General features: G+C 43.3%; 2 protein-coding genes across 7 annotated transcripts in view; both read left to right on the top strand.

Moving 5' to 3' along the window:
* ABCC8 (ATP binding cassette subfamily C member 8) overlaps window positions 1-8,017 on the top strand; it is a 71,220-nt gene extending 63,203 nt beyond the window's left edge. For 5 of the 6 annotated variants that reach the window (XM_053392789.1, XM_053392771.1, XM_053392797.1 and 2 more), the window contains 8 exons: window positions 758-878; window positions 1,041-1,171; window positions 2,458-2,536; window positions 3,781-3,889; window positions 4,882-4,985; window positions 6,114-6,247; window positions 6,406-6,468; window positions 7,789-8,017. In XM_053392789.1, the coding sequence (XP_053248764.1) occupies window positions 758-878; window positions 1,041-1,171; window positions 2,458-2,536; window positions 3,781-3,889; window positions 4,882-4,985; window positions 6,114-6,247; window positions 6,406-6,468; window positions 7,789-7,926 (879 nt within the window). In that variant the 3' untranslated portion in view covers window positions 7,927-8,017. Of the gene's footprint in view, window positions 1-757; window positions 879-1,040; window positions 1,172-2,457; window positions 2,537-3,780; window positions 3,890-4,881; window positions 4,986-6,113; window positions 6,248-6,405; window positions 6,469-7,788 lie in introns of those variants that run through there. The other variant, XM_053392803.1, reaches the window with a different exon arrangement.
* A 4,612-nt stretch (window positions 8,018-12,629) lies between these two features.
* On the top strand, window positions 12,630-14,554 carry KCNJ11 (potassium inwardly rectifying channel subfamily J member 11). The gene has a single exon (XM_053392747.1). It carries the CDS (start codon window positions 12,982-12,984, stop codon window positions 14,176-14,178), a length of 1,197 nt encoding a protein of 398 aa, XP_053248722.1. The 5' UTR covers window positions 12,630-12,981; the 3' UTR covers window positions 14,179-14,554.
* The last annotated feature ends 2,977 nt before the right edge of the window (window positions 14,555-17,531 follow it).

Genomic DNA, 17,531 nt, shown 5'->3' with positions numbered 1-17,531 from the left:
TTCTAGCCTTACTCCACCTCTTCCTCTGTTCCTTCTTTCTCTGGGTCCTTCTGCTAGTCGGAGTCTCAGCCCTCCTAGATTCCTCTGACGCTGATTCTGCTGACTCTTCTCCCCCCCTCCTTCTGGCTTTAGGACCTGGCTCCCAATCCGGGTTTTCTGCTGTCCCGCGCTCCTCCACATTTGAACTTGGCGCGCGCGCGCAGCCTCCCACTTTCCTTCTGACCGTTACACTTGTGTCACTGCTCCCCCTTTCGGGGAGGCTAGCTGGACCTGGCCTTCCCTCCATCTCCCCACTCCCCGATGGAGGAGAAGCTGGTCCTGACTCACGTGACTCTTCCCCCCCACTGTGCTCTGGTGGGGGAACTGGCCCTACTCCTCCGCTACTCCTTTGGGACTCCCCTCTGGTTCCTTGTTTATGGATCGTCCCCCCTGGGACTCGCCTCGCTCTTACCATAGGCGCCCCCTCCTGGGAATCTTCTGATTCGCTGGAGAAGCTCATGGAATCTCTCGGTCCACTGTCATATTCCCCTACGCTCCCCTCTGATTCCTCTCCTCCGCTCTCTATTTGCTCTCTCCCCTGCTCTTCTGCTCCTGAGCCTCTGACATCAAGTATTTAGACTTCTGGACAAATGGAAGCTAGTCATTTTCTTTTATGGGAGCAGACAGTGACAACTTTGAATAATCTGAAATGTTGGTTATGAGATCCTTCCTACATTCTATACCAGTTCCAGACACAAATCTTAACTATTTATTCTAGGTCTCTAACTATCTAAACTGGATGGTTCGCAACCTGGCTGATATGGAACTCCAGCTTGGAGCTGTGAAAAGATTCAACGGCCTCATAAAAACGGAGGCTGAAAGTGATGAAGGGCTGTTGTGTGAGTATGGTGCTGTATAAGTTGTAGAAAGGGCTTGGTAATTGTTTAATTATTCCCACTTAAGTCTCATTAATAGCCATGAACTTTTAGAGAACCATTTTTAAAGAAGCATGAACTTTTAGCAAACCAGTTTTCCACATATTATTTTTGTTTTGATTGCAGCCCCAGCACAAATTCCTCAGAACTGGCCTGACCATGGTGAGATTCAGATACAGAATCTCTGTGTTCGCTATGACAGTACTCTGAAGCCTGTGCTAAAGCATGTCAGTGCCCACATCTCTCCTGGGCAAAAGGTAATACAAATGATCACTCAGAGTAATGACTTTAGCTGTCAAAAACCCATGAAAACTATACTGCTGAGAGCAGAACCATTTCTTATTTATTCCAGAATATCGTCCCTATTTTAAACAAGATGAAACAATATACAGTGGTACCTCGGGGTACACTTCAGGTTACAGACTCCGCTAGCCCGGAAATAGTACCTCGGGTTAAGAACTTTGTTTCAGGATGAGAACAGAAATCATGCTCCAGTGGCACGGCGGCAGTGGGAGGCCCCATTAGCTAAAGTGGTGCTTCAGGTTAAGTACAGTTTCAGGTTAAAAATGGACCACTGGAACAAATTAAGTACTTAACCCGAGGTACCACTGTAATCCCTTCCCTCCCCCCCCCAAAAAAAACCACATTGTTTTGATGTTCATGTACATGTTTTCTATATTTACACTTTGGCAGCTGGATCCTAAGTGTGTTTACACTGAAGTAAATCTCATTGAGATCAGTAAAGCATGCTCTCAGGTAACCTTGCGTAGGATTGCAGTTCTAAAGTCATGCGTACATCTTCCAAGCCAATGGTATTATACAAGGAGATCTGATACCCAGCAGAAATACACACAGTTTCATAAAAAGGGTTTATAAAGTCAAATCTCTGAGTCAAATTTGTAACCTTCCCACCCCTGCACCCTGCCGCCATCGTGGGCATAAGAAATTGAAACTTTAAAAATGGGAGGCTTGAAATGATAAGAGAAATAGCTCCAGTATCCCTGTTTTCAAAGTTTTTAGATCTATCCTTTTTTCTAAAGTCATTAAGTGGATGCATACTGCAAAGCAAGATCCCTCTCACACACAGACACACTGAACTGGATGCAAACTGGAAGTGTAGGGTGATGATTTTGGCCAATTCCTCTTGCAGCCTCTACTGCTGCCTCCCACTGTTCTGGAGTCTACCCCAACCCTATGGAACAGTTTTCAGGGGGCTGCAGGGAAAAGGAAGAATCAGTGAAAAATGCTACTCTGCCCATTTATGTCAAACATGAGCAAAATTCCACTGAACACAACTCTGGATCCACCTCAGCTTATGGAGCAATAAGCACTGCTAGTAATGTAACTGTACCCCAAGCTGGTCATAAATTATCTGTCTTCTCAAGAAAACAAAACAAAAAAAACCCCTTCTAGTCTGCCATTCGCATGTAGCATTACTTACTAGTGCTTGTGGCAATCGCTCTGTACCTGTGTTTCCCATTCTACTGAATTAATATTTTCTTTGCCATTCCCATTATAAAACTGGTTTATTTATGATTTGCAGATTGGCATATGTGGCCGAACAGGCAGTGGGAAATCATCCTTTTCTCTTGCCTTTTTCAGGATGGTTGACACCTTTGAAGGTAAAGCTACATTTGTACACATCAGAATGAGTTACTATTAGTTTCATTTGTATCTGTGATCCTCCTGGCTACATTTCAAAAGAGGAGACCACATCTCCTTTTCCAGTTCCTGCCACACCCATTTCCCAAGCTGACATAAAATACTATTTGACTTGGCTGTTTGCCATCTCCGACATAATACAGCAGAGCAAGGTGGTGATTCCCCCCCCCACCCTTTTTTTACATACAGACTTACTGGTAAAAAGTTTACTTTCCGCATGGTAACTTATGTTTTAGCATGCTTGTACTGTTAAATATAGCTGTTTTTACTGATGTCAGTGGTAAAAAAAATTCAATTTTCTGCAGGTGATTGTAATATTTGAAAAGATTGCAGATTAATTATTATCTGTGTATGTAAAGATGACCTCAGAGTGTGAGTTGAGTGCCATCTAGTGGTTGAAAGCAAAAACCCTGTTCCAGCTAGAACTTTCAAAGCCTCTCTCTCCTTTAGAACTTGAGGATTCCAAAGGAGGGGGCAATGATTTTGCCTTCAACCACTAGGTAGAGCTCAACTCCCATACTCTGAGGTCAAATTTTTACATGTACAGAAAGCCCTTTTGCAGGTAACAAACCAAATGGCCTTATTCATGATGAGAATCCAAGGCTTTTCTGGCTAAGTGACGTACTTAAGAATATAAGAACATGAGAATAGCCTGCCTGATTAGGCCAATGGCCCATCAAGGCCAGCATTCTGATCTCATAGTGGCCAACTGGATGACAGTGGAAAACCTGCAAGCAGGACCCCAACACAATAGCACTTTCCTAGTCTGTGGTTTCCATACTGCCTCTGACCATGGAGACAGAGCACTGACATCATGACTGGTAGCCACTGATAGCCCTCTCCTCTGTGGTTTTTTTGTCCATCAACTTATATGGCTTCAGAAGAGGAGTAAAGCCATCTAATTTGGTGGCCATGACAGCCTCCCATAAGAGCAATTCCATAGTTTAACTGCAGCTTCCATCCAGATACATAAGAGCCACTTATTTCAGGCATTATAACCTGGGTGCCTAAATTTCAAGTCTTATATATCCATTTACCTACAGTGAAGTAAAGAGGGTTTAAGCTGCTGTACCTATAGTGGCATCCTGAGTGAGGTGAATGAGGTATATTGCTTTCTGGCTGAGTGCCTGTGAGATAGAGCTAGAAAAATAAGCCATGTGATGAAGCATATGAACACCATTCATTTTTTACAAACAACCCACAGGAAGGATCATTATAGATGGCATAGACATTGCCAAGCTTCCCTTGCAAACACTGAGATCCAGGTTGTCAATCATTCTCCAAGACCCCATTTTGTTCAGCGGAACAATACGGTAAGTGTTATAATCATCATGTAAGTAATTAGGCATGTTTGTGATTATGGCCTGCAATATCTGTCACTGTTTGCAATTTGCATGGATTGCTGTTGCAAAATCACTGCTGGCTGCTGCTGGGACTTGCTGTTCCATCTCTCAAAAGGCAAAGAGGAATGTCTTTTATAAGAAAAGGAGCCTGGATAACAATAATGGTTCAATGCATTGTTGTTTTGGATCCTCCCTGGGTCCAAAAATCACAATTCACTGGAAAGGAATTACAGAAAAGACAACTGCAGTATTTCTAGATGGATCCCTCCATCCCATTCTTTCAGTATGTTATGGTATACTGCTGGATTTTAACATGAAAATATGTGGCTAATTACTTGCTGTGTTTACCTGAACACAGCACAAATGATTTATAACACATGATGGTCTACTTAACCTTGCCCAATGATGTTTGTTACTTGGGTTACTGCAAGGCATGTACATTATGTATGTATACTGTTGTTTAGTTGTGTCCGACACTTTGTGACCCCATGGACCAGAGCACGTCAGGCACTCCTGTCTACCACTGCCTCCTGCAGCTTGGTCAAACTCATGATGGTAGCTACGAGAACACTGTCCAACCATCTCGTCCTCTGTCGTCCCCTTCTCCTTGTGCCCTCAATCTTTCCCAACATCAGGGTCTTTTACAGGGAGTTTTCTCTTTTCATGAGGTGGCCAAAGTATTGGAGCCTCAGCTTCAGGATCTGTCCTTCCAGTGAGCACTCAGGGCTGATTTCCTTAAGAATGGATAGGTTTGATCTGCTTGCAGTCCATGGGACATAGTCATAGTAAAAAACAAAACAAAGAAACTCACCCATGGTTCTCTTGCCAGACTGGCAATATTTTGTGCCCTGTTCTTTAAAGTGCATAAGATACCAAGGCAATCATTACATGTGGCTGCTTACCTCAGGTGTCAAAAAAGCTAAATGGCTTGATGCTATTTAGTTGTTTTTCTTTTTTCACAGATTTAACCTGGATCCAGAAAAGAAATGCACAGACAGTATGCTGTGGGAAGCTTTGGAAATAGCACAACTGAAGCATGTGGTGAAAGCTTTACCTGGGGGGCTAGGTAATAACTCCTTTACCTCTGAGGAAATCCAGCATTAAAAATATTGTTCGTTGAAGTTAAGCTGCATAGTATACCTTTATTGGAAGTGAAATTGTAGAAAATACATTATACGTGATGCATTTATTTTTTTCTGTCCTGCTTTGATCTTGGTCAAACTGGTTTTCAACATTTCTTCAGCACTTCAAGAAGATTCCAGGAAAGACTTAAAATGAAGTGGTTCACATGTAACATTAAATCCATGGTCTAGTGCAGGGGTGGGAACTGGAACCACCCAGTGGGCCATATTGTTATCTCTCTCACTCCTCATGGGTCACATTTAGCATGTGGGTGGGGCTGCCCTGACAGTCACTTGACATCACAATGATGTCAGGTGACCCTGTTTTGCATTAAACTGTGTGCACTCTGCAAGACCCAAGTGCTGGCAATCTGAGCCAGCTGAGCCAGGTGGGCATGGCTTGACCATAGTGGCCTCACAGACTAAATGGGGAGACCTGATCAGAAGTTACGCACGAGCCTGAATGAAGCCTTGCGCTCCCACACTCCACCTCTGTGTTGCAGCGATTCTCAACCTGTGGGTCCCCAGATGTTGTTGGACTACAACTCCCATCATCCCTGAACTCTGGCCTTGCTAGCTAGGGGTGATGGGAGTTGTAGTCCAACAACATCTGGGGACCCACAGGATGAGAAAGGCTGGTTTAGGGGGAAGGAGGCACTCAGAGATGGCTTGTCTCCACCCTCCGCCACGACAGGTAAGCTCACATGATGCAGCTGTAAAGACTTAGATAGGCAGAGGAGACTCCACACTAGTTCCTTCTCTCTCAGCATTTGGCTTCTTGCCCACTCTTCACTGTTTATTTCTTTTTGAAGCACTACTTTGTTTTTTCTCTTACCATTTCTTCCTCTCAAGTTCTTTCCTGCTATTTCCTCTGCCTGAGCACGAGGCTCGTAGAGAAAGGCCATATGTCTAAAGAGAAAACAGTACTCAAAGAAAAGTCATAAGACTTGTGAGGTGCAGGTCCAAAGGTGCTGCTCCCCCCCTACCTCAACAATTGCTGTTGAGTCTTAAGGCACGTTGTCACCCATATATTTTCACAGGTTTCCTCTAAATATTAATTTTATTCCAATCAGATGCCATTGTCACAGAAGGTGGAGAAAACTTCAGCCTGGGGCAAAGGCAACTGTTCTGCCTGGCTAGGGCCTTTGTACGGAAGACAAGTATCTTCATTATGGATGAAGCCACAGCATCAATTGACATGGCAACTGTAAGTTTCTACAGACTGTCTTTACAAATGACATGTCCCTGAAAAGGAAGCAAAATTGTAAATTTCTTTGTTTTTTTTAATTAGGTAGTTTGCACACAATGTTTCTGTTTATGCATGTGTCTGAATTAACAAAAACACTTGTTAATCTGCTTATGTAGGAAAATATTCTTCAGAAGGTTGTAATGACTGCATTTGCTGATCGAACTGTGGTGACAATTGCAGTAAGTATTGTATTTTGCTGCTGAGATGCTTTTTTTGAATGTGTTGTACATTTTTAATACACCTGTAACATTATCATCAGCCTGGTCTGTTCGCTCTTGCTTCTAAAATGAGAAATTTCCTTTAATTTTCAATCAATTATATTATGTTTCTCACATCTGAATCAAGACAATTCTTCCTCCCATAACAAAATAAAATGTTGCCAGTAAAATATTATTATTATTAACATTTCAGGGGGCTCAGTTGCAATGTGTTTATAGCCATAAGATGTTTTTGTTTTAATTCAAGGAAACTCTTTGCAACAAACCAAAATGAAAATAGTCAGCTGTGATCCTGGGGACTGCCCAGAAGAGATTCTTGCCTGGGGATTTCTACAAAGCTCTTTCCCAGCAGCAGTTCCCAGATGTCTTGCTTGTGGTTTTTCTGTTCCTCAGCTAGCATGAACTGGGAGCACCATCTGGGAAAACTGCATAGAACCCACTGATCATGACCTGCTATTATCTATTAACTATTTCAGCAGATGGCATTCTGAAATTGCAGGCTTGAAGAGCATTATTTCTGTGGATAAGAGTTTTTTTAAAAAAATAAATAACAAAATCACTTTCCGCCATGGCTTGGAGGAGGGGGGGTCACCATGCCAAGGTGTTTACGGTATGCTGAACAACTTCTATCAGTACAGAAAGGGGACAGAGGATGTTGAGCACAAAGAGGGCTAAGAAGCTCCTAAAAAGACAGAACCTTCTAAAAATGAAGGATTCTTTTAATTTATTCCCTCACGTTGTGACTATGAAACAATTAAAATACAATAAAGAGCAGAATAAATAAATCAAATTAGCAAAATCAACAAGGGAGAGATGCTTCGAACCGAGTTACGAAGTAGATTTTAAAAGAGAGAGAGATCAAGTCACATTTCACCTAAAGCTTAAAAGAGAGGGAGCCAACTGAATCTAGCAAGAGAGTTCCACAACAGAACTTTGTTGCTTCTAGAGTAACTATGCCTTTGTGGGTGGCAAGATTGCTTCATATGACAGGAAGCAGTCCTATAGACATTCTGGCTCCCTATTAGTTAGGGCTTTTAAGGTAAAAACCAGCACAAATTGTGCCTGAAAACAAATGGAGAGCCAGTCCAAAAAGAAGCTTTGTGGCTGCCTTGATCAATGAAGTGCTAATTACATTCCAATGAGCAAAGAGGTTTTTGGCAGAACTGAATCATTTTTTTCTCATACTTGTATTTTCTAATAATCTAAAAGTATATCTATCACAGATGGTTACATATATAATTATAATTCTCATCCTATCTATTTCATTATTATTTTTTGTAGCACCGGGTGCACACCATTCTTAATGCAGATATGGTTATTGTAATGAAGAGAGGAGTTATTCTGGAATATGACAAACCAGAGGTTCTTCTGGAACAAGAAGACAGTGTGTTTGCTTCTTTTGTCCAAGCGGACAAGTAAATATAAATAAATTAAATATTTGCAAGTGCAATTTTATTATCCATTTTATAATTCAGTAAATTACCTGTAAATAAAAAACAATTTAATAATATAGGGCTGAGTCTCTTCATTCTGGGGAGATGGGGGATGGGACCAAAATGGTTTACCTCTTAAGTATGAATACATTGTCCTGCTCTATGAATTTCTTCAAGCAGTCGATTTTTTAGTAATTATTGCTTGTTTTTGTTTATTTAACCTGATTTATACCAAAGCTGTGACACAGTGGATCAAACTATTACAAGAACCACTAAGGTACAAAATTAAGTTTAAACAATGAGGCTTTTAAATAAAGGAACACACCCACCCCTTATCTGAACGTTATCATTTCAGATAATACCATATCCAACCATCATTTTCTTATCCCTAATCAGGAGCAGATAATTCAAAAGGGAGATTTTATAACTGTATCAACAACATGTCCTTATGTGACCCTGTCATACAGATATGCAACACAGGTTAAGTAGACAATGGAAAACAGTATAAAAATGAAAACAGACTTACAATCATAGGAGACAACCCCTAGGAACCCTGTCTTGTACACTCATATGATTTATGCACCTGTTTCATTGACCACATGCAGACCAGGAGTCGGGATGGAATGGATGAGAATGTTTTCCACCTACATGTTCAAAGTCACACTGAAAAGTGTTTCAATTAATCAATCAATCAATGGATGTAGTACTGTTCAGGGGTGGAGGGGAAGTATTAACAATTTCCCAGGTACAAAATATATTATAACCAGTGTTGGGGATATGAACTATCTCTGTAACATAAATACAACCTTGAGGAAAATCATGCGGGACACTACACAACAAATTAGTATTTCATACACAGGCACTGAAAATCAACTGTGCAGAGAGGCTGAAAGAAGCAATAAAAGTAACATAAATGGCACCCCCTCCGAGCAAGAACCACAGGACACTGGGATGATAGCTTCCCCTGCAGTGTGTGCCCATCTGCTCCAATATCTGAATCAACCATGCTGATCCTCCGCAAAGCTAAGATTTAAGCTCTTGTGCTGATCAAAGCAAAAAACAACAAAACCCTGTTTGAAACTGACACAATGAAGCATTACAAAGCAAATTCTTAGGAAGAGTTACCTTCATCCTAATCTCACCCTCCAATTAGTTCATACTGAACAACCTATGTAATATTTTGAAAATACTGTCCCAGAAGATTATGACCACAATTAATTTCATCAAGATCTAAGCACTTATATAATCTAATACAATATAAGTTAATGATGTGTTAATGACTAAAAAAACAATTGAGTAGCATTCAACATTTATGGCTCAGAGTAAACCAAATGAAATTACTGGACCTGAGTAAAACTTAGTTGAAGGCAAAACCCAATATGTATACCCTGCTAGATTATATATATTGCAGACTATTAATATTGTGCAAGAACCAACAAACTTCTAAAAGGCCAAACAACCTCCATTAATATAAATTCTTCTAGGAGATACAGCAATGAAAGTCTGTTGCTTCAGTGCTAAATCACAGTTTACTATATTATGACATTTTTTAAAAAATGGTATAATATACCTTTGCAATATAAGCTGTTGAAAGTAGGTCTAATGCACTCTCAAAAATAAATATTCTATAGCAAAATAAGGCCGAGTTACTTATGTACCTGCACAGGTGGTGATGTTAATTCTAATAAATTCTAAATTACCACAGGTAACAGAGCACTGCACAAATTTATAACAGAAGATTTATGCATAAAGACAGCCCCATATGCAATTAAATACTATTTTCTATCTCCCTTTGGGGGGGTGCTTTTTAATGCCCTGCAAAGTACTTCAATGTTAACTGTTTTTACCTTACTTGGAGTATATCTGTGTGCTTGGTATATAATCTTAAAATATCCCTTCAGTGAAAGATGAAAAGAAGTGCCTGAACACTTAAACATCTCAGCAGTCCCAAGGACACTAAAAATAATCAAGTAGCCAGAGAAAGCTCTTGAACTTTACCCAGATCTTCTGTTCAGGAAACTGTTGTGGAGAGCTTGGGCAAACCAATTACCAGTGATAATGGGAACTGTAACATTTGTTAAACAAGGAAACTAGCATTTTCACATCAAGAGACTGGTGCATAAAGACAGGCGGGCACACACACACACACACACACACACACACTGTCAGAGGCTCAGGAGCAGAAGAGCAGGGGAGAGAGCAAATAGAGAGTGGAGGAGAGGAATCAGAGGGGAGCGTAGGGGAATATGACAGAGACCCGAGAGATTCCATGAGCTTCTCCAGCGAATCAGAAGATTCCCAGAAGGGGGCGCCTATGGTAAGGGCGAGGGGGGTCCCAGGGGGGACGCTCCATAAACAAGGGACCAGAGGGGACTCCCAAGGGAGCAGCGGAGGATCAGGACCAGTTCCCCCACCAGAGCACAGTGGGGGGGAAGAGTCACATGAGTCAGGACCAGCTTCTCCTCCAGCGGGGAGAGAAGATGAGTCAGGGGTAACCACGCCCCCATCGAGAAGTGGGGAAACGGAGGGAAGGCCAGGTCCAGCTAGCCTCCCCGAAAGAGGGAGCAGTGACACAAGTGTAACGGTCAGAAGGAAAGTGGGAGGCTGCGCGCGCCAAGTTCAAATGTGGAGGAGCGTGGGACAGCAGAAAACCCGGATTGGGAGCCAGGTCCTAAAGCCCGAAGGAGGGAGGGGGAAGAGTCAGGGGACTCAGCGTCAGAGGAGTCTAGGAGGGCTGAGACTCCGACTAGCAGGAGGGCCCAGAGAAAGAAGGAACAGAGGAAGAGGTGGAGTAAGGCTAGAATCTTAAACTGGTGTCAGGGGGGAGGAGATTCAGATGGGACTTCTACGGTCTGAGGCATAGACGTAGCGTTGCGCGCTGCGCGTCTGGAAATGAAACTGAACTTCAATAAAGACTTTTTTACTTGAGGAAGAAGCAGCGTTGGTCTTGTGTGAGCTGGGACCTTGGGCAGCGCTGACACACACACACTCCTCTCATGTTCATTTTAATGAAGTTCATTCCCACTGCTTCTGAGACCAAATGGAATAAGAGAGCACCAACAAGTGAGCAAATATGCCACCACCTCCCTTTCCACATTAATCTGTGTGCATTCTTCCTCCGGGTGATACACTAGAAAGGGGTAGGCACTCCTCCACTGTATAGGTCATGGGTGAGGAGCCTCCAGCCCACAGCCCAAATTTGCCCCAACACCACATGCACCTGCCCCACACACCTGAAGTTATATGTGACATCAGTTGTGGGACAGGTGACACAGCTGGATTTGCTACATGACTGAGTTCCCTATGAAGAATCAACTGAGTGGTTGATCCCTGAAGAAAGCAGGGCTGAGGTCACCTCTGAAGTGATCAGCTGCACAGCTGAGTTGATGGCCTCACTCTTGCTGACCTTGTCTAATCCTCTTTTAAGACATCCAAGTTGGTGGCCGTCACTACACCTAGTGGAAGTGAAGCCTGTAATTCAACTATGTGCTGTGTGAAGAAAAACTTTTTATCTTGTCTCCTGGCTCTTCCAACATTCAGCTTCATTGGACTGCCCTGAGTACAGTGATACCTCCGGTTACAAACACTTCAGGTTACAGACTCCACTAACCCGGAAATAGTACCTCGGGTTCAGAACTTTGTCCCAGGATGAGAACATAAATTGTGCAGCAGCAGCGTGACAGGAGGCCCCATTAGCGAAAGTGCACCTCAGGTTAAGAACAGTTTCAGGTTAAGAACAGACCTCCAGAACACATTAAGTTTGTAACCAGAGGTACCACTGTATTAGGGAACAACTCTATCCACGCCATGTCTAATCTCATATACCACTTACTCACCATTTCTCAAAATAAAAAGCCCTAAATATTGTTACATTAGAGAGAAATTGCTCCAGACTTCCTCTCTATTCTGCACTGCAGTGAGTGGCTGGTATTGATAAATAAAAGAGGCAGCTTATCTGAGCAGGTGCACTGAGCAAGAGTTCTAGGGCTCTTTGCATATGAACACTTGATCCCTCCTCCCCGTCCATCCATCATGGCAGCTAGGAGGATGGGGATGTTTCACCTGGGAAAGACAAGGTTAAGGGGAGGAAGGCAGTGGTCTTCAAAGATTCACTGCTTCTGCACCAAGCAAGGGCCTGGTTTAGGGAAGCTTAGGGAAGCTTTTAATGTTTAATAGATCATCGTATTTTAATATTCTGCTGGAAGCCACCCAGAGTGGCTGGAGAAACCCAGCCAGATGGGCGGGGTATAAATAACTTTTTTATTTTTTTATTAGTATTACTATTATTATTATTATTACTATTATTATTATTATTATTATTATTGAACATAAGAAGCTGCCTTGTACCACGTCAAAGCAACGGCCTAACTATCTCAGTAATGTCTACACTGGTTGGCAGCAGCTCTTAAGGGTTACAGCCAGGAGACTCCCCAGCCACACCTGGAGACGCCAGGGACCGGACGTGGGACCTTTCTCTTGCAAAGCAGTTAGCTGCTGTGCCAGGGCCTTGCCTAGGTGAGCGCCCAGGTTCCGTGCAACCCCGTGACCCTATGATCCCTTTTGTGCGCCCTGCTCCTTCGGGTCTTCTTGTGACTGCGCACCCCTCCCACCATAATGGGTCTCCCTTGCGCGACAGCGCCCCCTGGCGAGCGTTCCGGTGAGTCAGGTTCCCAAGCGCCGCCGCCAGCGGATTTGCCTCTGAACGCGCCTCCTCCGCTGCCGCCGGTTTCTCCAAAGCCGGCAGCTTAAGGCAGGCAGGCGATCCCGGCTTGCGGCGGGCTGGTTGGCTGCGAGAGCGAGCGGCGGAAAGCCGCCGCCTTTGCAAAAGCCGGCGAGGGCTGTGATTGGCGTGCGCAGCTGGGGGAGCGCGTCGGGCTTGCAGAGGCGGGCGGGGAAGGGGAGTCGGCCAGGGCAGGCGGAGGGGCGGCGAAGGAGGCACAGCAGCAGCAGCAGCAGCAGCGATGGCTCCCTCCGACAGCGTCCCCGCCGCCGCCGCCGCAGCCACGGGCCGGGGGCTGTAGGAGGAGAGCGCAGGCCAGCCATGCTGTCCCGGAAGGGCATCATCCCAGAGGAGTATGTGCTGACCCGGCTGGCCGAGGATGTCCCGGATCCGTCCCGCTACCGCGCCCGGGAGAGGAGGGCCCGCTTCGTGGGCAAGAACGGCGCGTGCAATGTGGCCCACAAGAACATCCGCGAGCAGGGCCGCTTCCTGCAGGACGTCTTCACCACGCTGGTGGACCTCAAGTGGCCCCACACGCTCCTCATCTTCACCATGTCCTTCCTGTGCAGCTGGCTGCTCTTCGCCATGGTCTGGTGGCTCATCGCCTTCGCGCACGGGGACCTCGACCAGAGCACCCGCCAGCTCCACCTGCAGCCGGGCGACGGGGGGGCGGAGGACTTCGTGCCCTGCGTGACCGACATCCGCTCCTTCACGTCGGCTTTCCTCTTCTCCATCGAGGTGCAGGTGACCATCGGCTTCGGCGGGCGCATGATGACCGAGGAGTGCCCCGCCGCCATCCTCATCCTCATCGTGCAGAACATCGTGGGCCTGGTGATCAACGCCATCATGCTGGGCTGCATCTTCATGAAGACGGCCCAGGCGCACCGGCGCGCCGAGACGCTCATCTTCAGCAAGCACGCCGTGATCGCGCTCCGCCAGGGCAAGCTCTGCTTCATGCTGCGCGTGGGCGATCTGCGCAAGAGCATGATCATCAGCGCCACCATCCGAATGCAGGTGGTGCGGAAGACAGCCAGCCCCGAGGGGGAGGTGGTGCCCCTCCACCAGATTGACATCCAGATGGAGAACCCGGTAGGGGGCAACAGCATCTTCCTGGTCTCCCCGCTCATCATCTGCCACGTGATCGACAGAAACAGCCCTCTGTACGACGTGGCCCCCGACAACCTCCACCACCACGAGGATTTGGAAGTCATCGTCATCCTAGAAGGGGTGGTGGAAACCACGGGCATCACCACTCAAGCCAGGACGTCCTACTTGGCCGACGAGATCCTCTGGGGACAAAGGTTTGTGCCCATAGTGACCGAAGAGGATGGGCAGTACTCGGTAGACTACTCCAAGTTTGGCAACACTGTGAAGGTGCCCACCCCAAGCTGCACTGCCAGGCAACTGGAGGAAAACCAGAGCATCCTGGACAGCATCTCCTTCTCACCTAGGGGCACTATTAGGAAAAGGTCTGTCAGGTTAAAGCCCATGTTTTGCATATCCGATGAACCTTCCTGACACATAGATTCAGCTCCTGTATCAGACACAGCAAGCAAACAGGGGACCCCAATGTGTTATGCAGATTGTGGTTCCACAAGGTAGGTAAGATATCGTTTGGTGCAAGACAAATGTGTGATTCAGGACATCTAAGGAAAACTGAGCTTGAATCATCTCCCTTTGACTTTCTTATTTATTTGCACAAACACTTGGAGAGGATAAACTGAACAGAAAGTCGCCTTTTTTGAGAAATCATTTTCTATGTATTAAGTTGTATTATTTATCCATAGATTTGATATGTTTTTAACTCTTATTATATACAAGCATCTCAGTTCAAGTACAGTAGTAAGTTAAGTAGGCTTAATAATAAAGAAATAACTTATTAGTATTTATGATACACAAGGGTGCCTGTTTACACTGCAGTGCTTTATGTCTTAAATAATTATTTAATTTAATCCATAAATAATATTGCATGGTTTATTTTAATTGCACTGAACTAGGTGATGTATAATCTTCATTGGCACTCGTTAACTTTGTAATTAAATTCAACTGGAATTAAGTTAATGCCAAAAATATTAGACAATAATAAGATATAGTAGTTGCAGGTGGGGGTTGCAAACAGGAAAATGAAATGTCTTAAGTGTGTTTATTACTCTGTCACATCCAGCCTCCAAATCCTACATAACCTTATAAGCTTTTTATTAGTGCTGCCTGCGACTGAAATTGTAGGCGTATTCAGTTTTGACTCAGTTTAATTTGGACTAAGGAATTAGATCCGTCATCTTAATTCAAACTCAGCACCCAATATTGATCCTTCTGATGTGAATAAGTAGAATGTCATTTTAAAATAGTGGACATTTCGTACAAAAATACTTTCTAAGATGATTTCTAATGTAACAGACAAATAAATAACAATATGCAAGCAGTATATTTAAGCACTCTGTACCCTTTAAATTCAAACCATATTTGTCAATAAATGGCAATAGCAAGATAAAGCCATTTGCTGGCAACACAATTTGCTTGCCTGCCTGTGATAACAAATCCAAACCTTCATGTGACAGCATCATCTATAAACTTGCAGTAATGTTCTTTGTTTTAATAGAGTTAGACAATACAAAAGACAGCCTAGTAGAGAGAGTGTCATTCTAGGGCTTTGGATACCCAGGAACAAATCTCCACTTACCCATAGGGTTCGCTGGATGACCTTGGGCCAGTCAATACTTTCAGCCTCACCTACCTCACAATGTTGCTGCAAGGAGAAAAGAAAAGAGAGAACCATTTGTACAGCGTTGAATTCATTGGAGGAGAGGCAGGATATAAAGAAAGTACATAAATTCTTATTGCCACTTATTTGGTACTGATTAATGGGGACAGCTCAGTGACTGCTAATAGAAAAATCACACTGAACCTAATTGTGGCATTTACCACACCAAAAATGATAATGGATCTCAACTGACAATCAGAGACTAAATCAGTAAATGCACTTAGATTTTAACTAATTTAATACAAATAGATGCAATCAAATTAAATCAAAATTCTTCAAACTGATCTTATTTAAGTTACTCGACTGAGTGACTATATCGAGTTATGGATCACATATGTATTAATCAAAAATGGGAAATTACCTTATTTTACCAAATAAAACAGTGTGGGAAAAGGAACTGTAATTCCAAATGTAAAGTCTTAAATGCATGTTACATGAGCATGTATGTACCTTTTAATACATTTGCATGCTTTTAAGATATTTGCTACACAAGCAAGTGTGGCACAGCTGTGCAGCCTCTGCACAATATCTAAACAGAAACCTTATGTGGCATGGAATAAAGCAGCAAAACAAAGTTAATGCTTTTATATTCTGGTAACAGAAAAATTAAAAGCTACACATATTTTTTTAAAAAACCAGTAGTTCTCAAATGCCTGTTATTATGATCACATTGTTTAATACAGTTGAGGATTGTTTTGATATCTCACCTTTATGGTTTGCTACATCTGTGTAATTTCTTCCAGCAATGTAAGTGCTCTTAATCTCCCATATGATCTTTACAGCCTGCCTCTACTTATCATTGTTTAATTGTAAAAATGCCACACAGATTTTGTTGATTTCAAATGAAATAAAATTGCTATCACTCCCTAAAGTGCCCTTATTCAGCATCAAAATGATGTTTGTAAGGTATACTGAAATGTAGCTTTAACATCTAGGCTGCAATTCATTAACCCAGAACACTTGGGTTTAAATTTATTTTAAACTGCTGATTGGGACAAAACAGGTTGTAATCTAATTGCACCTGTTTTGCCAATTTGTGGAATTGGTTTGCATACTGAGACACTAGGGAGGTTGCCTTTAGTGGTACTCTAAATAATGTAAGAGGTTGCTGTATTGTTGCTGAGTTAAACAGTGAGATTCTAAAACAGTTGTTAAATCAAGCATGTGATATAATTCTCTCATAGGTCTGGATGAGGATATGCATGAGCCTATTCATGCAACTTTTTGTGTCTCCACTTGCTTGAGGAAATCTATATATTCATAGATTCCCTTTGTTCTGTGTATCATTAGCTGGGGAACACGGAAGGAGAAATTTAGAATAATTGCTCTCGGGGCCCAGTGCTACTGAGGCTGTCATTGCAAGAGACCTGGCTTTGTATATTTGCAGAATGACAGATGGCCAAAGAAATGGATAGTCAAAAATATTATGACAGACAGGAATGACATTTGGGTCATTGCTGAATTTAAAATTTCCATTCTCTTCCTGTCATATTTTAAAGAAAAATGCAAAACTATAATGACAAAATATGTTAATACACATCTTGCTTCCCTTTGTTAACAAATAAGTTGATAACTTTAGGCTGCTATCAGATATACACTTACCTGGGAGTAAGTCCCACTGAAATCAATGGGGTCTACCTCTGAGCAGATATGTGTAGGACTGCCCTGTTAATTAAACAGCAATAAATTTATTCCTTATGAATTCTGGTTATGTGTATTCCTTGGGTTCTTTATTTGAAGTCTTAATAACAATATATTAATCCTATTCCTCCCTATGCACACTTATTCAAGGTTGTTTCCTTTTTTTCCATAATATCAGAGGTATCATTGAGGAAAGCAAGTAGATAGTCAAACCATCTCTCCCCACATGTTTCAGGTCATATGTTGTGATTTCTCAGGGGTGCCTTCTCTGCCTTGCCAACTCCCTAGTTCTGTACCAGGTGTGAGGAGCATTTGGCCTTCCAGATGTTGATGAACTACAACTCCTGCAATCCCTGCCCATTGGCCATGCTTGCTGGAGCTGATGGGAGTTGTAGTTCAGCAGCTCTGAAGGGCCCAAGGTTCCCCGGACCTGTTTTACATGCTCACAATATAGGTTGGGGCTATCATT

The sequence above is a fragment of the Podarcis raffonei genome, chromosome 1 (genome assembly GCF_027172205.1).
Source record: "Podarcis raffonei isolate rPodRaf1 chromosome 1, rPodRaf1.pri, whole genome shotgun sequence".
NCBI classification, from domain to species: domain Eukaryota; kingdom Metazoa; phylum Chordata; class Lepidosauria; order Squamata; family Lacertidae; genus Podarcis; species Podarcis raffonei.
The sequence above is the reverse complement of the archived record's forward strand: the minus strand, read 5'-3'. Positions and strand labels throughout refer to the sequence as shown.